Source organism: Leptidea sinapis, chromosome 18 (assembly GCF_905404315.1).
Source record: "Leptidea sinapis chromosome 18, ilLepSina1.1, whole genome shotgun sequence".
NCBI lineage: Eukaryota > Metazoa > Arthropoda > Insecta > Lepidoptera > Pieridae > Leptidea > Leptidea sinapis.
Genome location: NC_066282.1, coordinates 11,104,361 through 11,110,360, shown reverse-complemented (window position 1 = coordinate 11,110,360; position 6,000 = coordinate 11,104,361). Strand labels below are relative to the sequence as shown.

Here is a 6,000-nt window from a genome sequence, read left to right as displayed (position 1 = left end):
GAATTACGTAAATCGGATCATAAATCTCAGAGTAATCGGTGTACAAACATAAAAAAAAATACCGATCGAATTGATAACCTCCTCCTTTTGGAAGTCGGTTAAAAATAGATGTGAATGATCTTAGATCCCTAATTTAAACGTCTAGATTGACTGTAAGACAGCTGTGAATACATTGAAAAAAATAGCAGCTAACTGTTAACCTCTATATCCATCAACGCACGCACATAAACTGGCCTGTTGTCATCCGCTGCCTAAAAGCGGCTCTATGTAGACGTATAAGTTATTAAGCGAATAATAATGTTTTAATGACCTCTGGCATCTATTGGTAAACTTTATAAAAATAATTAAAAACAACAGCGGATAAAGGAGTTTCTGTCTAGAACTTGAGGATTATCCACCTTAGTCATGTGCCAGTTATCATTTAATTGTTATCGTATAACAGCACATAGATAGCCATTGTAAATAATTGTATCTTTGTGAAGCAATCAATTGTCCAAGTAGTCGAGCGCGTGCGCAAGCTGATATTAACATAATAAATCTGACATTGGTACGGTGTAGCGGACTTGTATATCTGAGCGACTCTTATAAAAGTATCCGGTTCTGTATTTATAATGTTATGTAACATCAGTTAAATAATCATTACACACAATGGTCATGGAACTTTACAATGTTTTTTTTCAAGCTGGTTTAGTAATGAGTGCTTTTGTTGTTTATTTGATATTTTTCAAAAAATCGCCGGCAAATAAGGACTGTTACAAACATGGAGGTAATTAATATTGTTTTTTGTGATTTTATCAATATTTAAATGATTTATTATGATAAAACTTATTGAGTCATATTATATATAGTGCTTTAACAGATTCTTCAAGTTTGTTCAGATAAACTCGTACTACTAATTAAAGGTAAAGGTAAATTTAAAATGTTCTATTAAAAATTGCTCGGTCCATCAAATCAAATTTAAAATACAGAGATGGTTACACACACTCACTTATGCAGACATGGAAGCTATTCTTAAAGTGATAGCTTAGCATTCATATAATGTTAATACTTTGTAACATGATTAATCAGATACTCACACTCACTCACACCCACCCTCACACACACATACACACACCCAGAGACACACACACACACACACATATACAGAGTGCACTTTTTGACCTTTCGTTCATATTGTTAACCTTAGGATGTAAATTGGTTGCCTACAGGACAGGCTACGCCTAGTGTAGGGACCAAATATAATGTAATATTATGTGATAAAGTGTCTGTATATAATAAATAAATAAATAAATAAATAAATAAATAAATAAAATAAAAATAATTAGGTACGAACCTAGATACAACGTAACAATAATTAGTTTACATTAATAACTAGATATAGCTATATGGTTAGTTTATAACTTAAAAACAGCGAAAAATCATCGATCCCAAGACAATATCCGCTAGACCACCTAAAGATTTCCGGAGGACCAGCGCTGTTCGTATCTCCTATGGCCAATGGTTAAGATCAGTAATATGCTGAGATGAATTCCATTTCTGCAATTTAATATAATTTAAAAATAACTCGTATACTAGGTTTAAGTTGCAGCATACATTATTATTCTTCCTTTCTTTCAATCCGAATTGTTCGTATCTTTGACCGTATTACATAAAAACATAGCTTTGTCTACTCATTTGTTAATTATAGTTAATTAAAAATATAAAATAATTCTGTTAAATATTGAAACTTTATCGCGATATATCATTAGTATTAATGTTGTTTGTTTTAATATTTTAATATGAATCGTATATAATAATGATATTTATTGTTAATTAAATCGCACGACACGCCACAAGTTAGGATATCATCCCCACCATCTGGATGTGTGGCGGTCCTCCACAGTGCGGTTTTCAAGGAGCTTTCTTCCACGTACTACAAAGCTGTGATGTACGTACAAATGAGCTTCCTTGTGCGGTATTTCCGGGACGATACGACATGGGTACCTTCAAAAAAAGCGCGTACACCTTCCTTAAAGGCCGGCAACGCTCTTGTGATTCCTCTGGTGTTGCAAGAGAATGTGGGCGGCGGTGATCACTTAACACCAGGTGACCCGTACGCTCGTTTGTCCTCCTATTCCATAAAAAAAAATAGTATTATTTGCCTTCAGTACTTTTTCGTGTGACATACATAACAATTCACAATTTCCCTTAAAAATTTCGTGCCAATTAAAAAAAGTTTGATGTTCTTGTAAGTAAGTTATAAAATGCGATATAACTAGTTGCATGTGTTAGTATTAGATCATTTATACGTCTAGGTAGACCGTGGCAGCTGTGTAAACGTCGAAAAAAAATGAGTTTAGAACTAACCTCTATTTTGACCACCGCACGCACACTAACACAAATCGCGAGTGTAAGACGTAGCTTGTCACGCACACTAAACTAATATTCCTGGCCTGTTTTTATAGGTTGTCTAACAGCATAGGACAGTCTAGGAGTATTCATTATTTTTTTCAGTAATGTACCTGAATCAAAAAATTATACAATAGCAGCTTCGAATTTCTATTACATATTATTGTTATAGTGTCCAACTACTGCTGAACAATTGTTAAGTTTGGCAGAAAATAATTCTTAGCCACCTTGACATGTAGATATATTTTTTTTGACAAGACGAGTAAGTGCCGCTCAGGCTTACATTCATTTCATTGTATCGCACAACAAGGACGTCATTTCGAACATCTGCATTGAATAAAAAAAAATGTACTGACCAAGAAATAAATGTAAATTAAAAAATGTAAATTATAAAATTAATTGTAAAATGTGTAATTTAATTAAAAGATAGTTTTATACGGTTAATCCTTTAATTATCATCATCATCAGCCGGAAGATGTCCGTCCATCTGCTCGACACAGGCCTTTTTTATAATATTTTTTTATTACTAGCTGACCCGACAGACGTTGTTCTATATATAATAAATAAAATAATGTTTTTTTTATGAATTTGTCAATAATATATAATAAAATCAAGAATTGCTTCGTAAAAATGCACCCTGCTGTTGTAATAAAATAATTGTTTCACAGCATAACTTTCAAACCGTTGCGTCAATAAATTCGACGGGGTACGCATCAAAGGAAAAACAAATTTGTTGTTTTTATTAATTAATTCTGAGCATTTTCCTATTTATTCACCTTTTAAACCTTCCCTGTACTTCCACAACAGCAATTTATTTTTATATATATAGATAAGTTTCCTTTAATATCAGTACCAAACTAACATTTTAAAATAGGGAAACTAAATCTTCCTTCTAATGTAATAATAAATGTATGGTATTGTTTAATATTAAAATATTGGATACTTCCCGTTTGATTTTTAAAAAGTTATTGATGTGTGATGAAGTGATTGACGATATCAGTTTTAGGTTTTTTGATATATGTAATAGTTACTAAATGATCTCCTGGTCACACTTAAAGTCATCCTTTTCTCAAAACTTTTTAAGGTAAAGGAACTGAGTTGCGAAACTTTGGTTGTTTTACAAGTTGTGTTTTTGAAGGCATTATTTAAGGGATATTTTCTTAGATTAGGTAGCAACCTAATTGTACCTCAGAGTTGAACAGATTATTTTAATTTTTTTTTTGATTTTATCTACCTGTTCTTTATTATTGTGGTGGTGATCATATTTCTCTCGCGATGTCTTTTTGGAAGTATAAAAAGAGTAGTCAAACTTTGTGTTGAAAATGGTTTCATATTGGCGTTTAGAAGCCATGGGACAGTCGTAGTTTTTTTCTTGAAACCAGGTTTGGTACAGGCGACACATTTTAAATATATTGAGCAGTGCTGAATGATATTATCTGGCCGCATCTTTCCTTCTGTAATGGACCTCTTTTGTGGGGAAGAGTTGAGATGTTCTGTATGATGTTTTCTTCTGTTTCGATAAACATTTTACGTGGTCTTTTATCATGGCGTCTTTTTTTCATCAATTAATCCTTTGCCAGTCTTGGCCTGTTCTAACGATGTTAACGATAACGATGCATATAAACTATAAGCTGTAAAAGTTTTGATGAACAATGTCCTACACACTTGCACTTTCTCCGCGTCTACATTGAAATAGTATTTGAAAGACTCTACGATTGTTCTTTTGTTGGAAATGTTTTGCTATTGTTACTCGTGATCTCCTAGTATATAATTTTACAGTATAATTGCCTCTCTTTGCACGTATCTTATCACTAGATTTCTTTATACACTTACATTCAACATTTATAGATTTTCAAATTTTTTCTTAGATCTGCATCCTACATAAGCTTCTCCTGAATTTTTAAACTTTTTACTTCTCTGGTCTTGTCTTTCACTCTCATTTCAAATCCGTTTTCTAGTCAATACCTAAGGACTTCTTGTATTCGTCGTCGAATTAATAAAATACGAAATGTCATCTTCTGGAGTACCAACAGCAGCTTTAGTTTGTATTGGCTCTTTCCCTGGAATGTCTATGATATTTCTTTTATGATAAGCGTCATCATCATCACCATAATCATATCAGCCCGAAGACGTCCATTGCTGGACAAAATCCCCCAACGATCTAAACGATTATCGGACCTGCGCTACTCTAATTCGGGTGCATGTGGAGTGAATATATATAATATATATCTGTTCTAAATTCTCTTTATACTATTTACTAAGAACCTGTTAGTCGCCAAGCCTATGCGGATTTATACGAGAACAAAATGACATTAGCGTTCACAATAATTTCGTCCATTTTTTTCGAGAATATTACTGCAAAAGTTTTTGTCATTTCTTATATGAAGAAACAGTTTCACTAACATCATATAATATTTTTATTCTAGAAGCCTTGAGTATTTGAAAAAGTCACGAATATTATTGAATTATTCTATAACATTTTGAATAATGGCTGGAAAATCACGAAAAGATAAAGATGTATTAGGCTCCATATACTTCAAATATGGGATAATACTAAAACTATGGCAATATCACTAATCATTTTATTCTCCGGGGGCGGCGATAGTGAAAGTTACATCGTATGTAACCAATTTTATAGCTAAGTGTGTGCTATTGCTAATAATAAATTAATAACAATAATTATGAGTAAACTGTTAATAAAATAAGCGTTTGTATAGATGTGTCAAATTTAACATAGATAAGACGAATTTATCGTCATTGATAACCTCTGTAAAATAATATGTATTATTCTAGTTGATAAATATTTAATAATTATTAACCGCTTGTACATAATTAGATGCTAAAAAAGGGGAATGTAAGTGGTCCAGTTGAGAGATAATTAAAATGTGTTCAGACTCTGTTCTAGTTAGTTATAATATATATAATATATTATAATTATCACCTCATATTGGGTTGAGCAATCCTTCCTATTAATATTATAAATGTGAAAGTTTGTATGTCTGGATGTATGTTTGAACTTCTTTAACGCAAAGACTATTGAATGAATTTTGATGAAACTTTGCAATAATATAGCTTACACACCAGAATAACATATAGTCTATAATATAAAATATAAAAATATTGTGTGAATTATCTATATATTGAAATAAAATTGGAGTGTATGTTTGTAATATTGAAATAGCCGTTTTTTACTAAATGTATATTATGAATACATATACGTACCGTATATGCACTAAAATAACATTTTTTACAATTTTTGTCTGTCTGCCTGTCTGTCTGTTTGTTCCGTCTAATCCGGCGACTTTTGGCAGGTACATTTGGCAGGTAGCAGATGTAATAAGGAGTAACTTAGGCTACGTTTATGTTAGAAAAATAAAGCAATGTCCAAGAAACGGTCTACTTCTAAAAATAATTTAAATGGCAAAACAACGTTTGCCGGGTCAGCTAGTTTAAAAATATAATAGAAACTTGTAATAGTCAACGATTTTCTATTCTCGTGGGATCAATTTTGAAGTGATACCTTCTTAAGGGAGGCTAAAGGATTCGTAACGTAACGCCGGCGTAACAATCAGTTGTAACGTGAAATGCGAGTGATGGGCGAAAATAATTTGA

General features: G+C 32.1%; 1 protein-coding gene across 2 annotated transcripts in view; it reads left to right on the top strand.

Annotated features, from left to right (window-relative positions):
• Window positions 1–558: 558 nt before the first annotated feature.
• Window positions 559–6,000, top strand: part of LOC126969524 (uncharacterized phosphotransferase YvkC-like) — a 38,934-nt gene continuing 33,492 nt past the window's right edge. For both annotated transcript variants that reach the window (XM_050814989.1, XM_050814990.1), the window contains exon 1: window positions 559–766. In XM_050814989.1, the coding sequence (XP_050670946.1) occupies window positions 649–766 (118 nt within the window). In that variant the 5' untranslated portion in view covers window positions 559–648. The remainder of the gene's footprint in view (window positions 767–6,000) is intronic.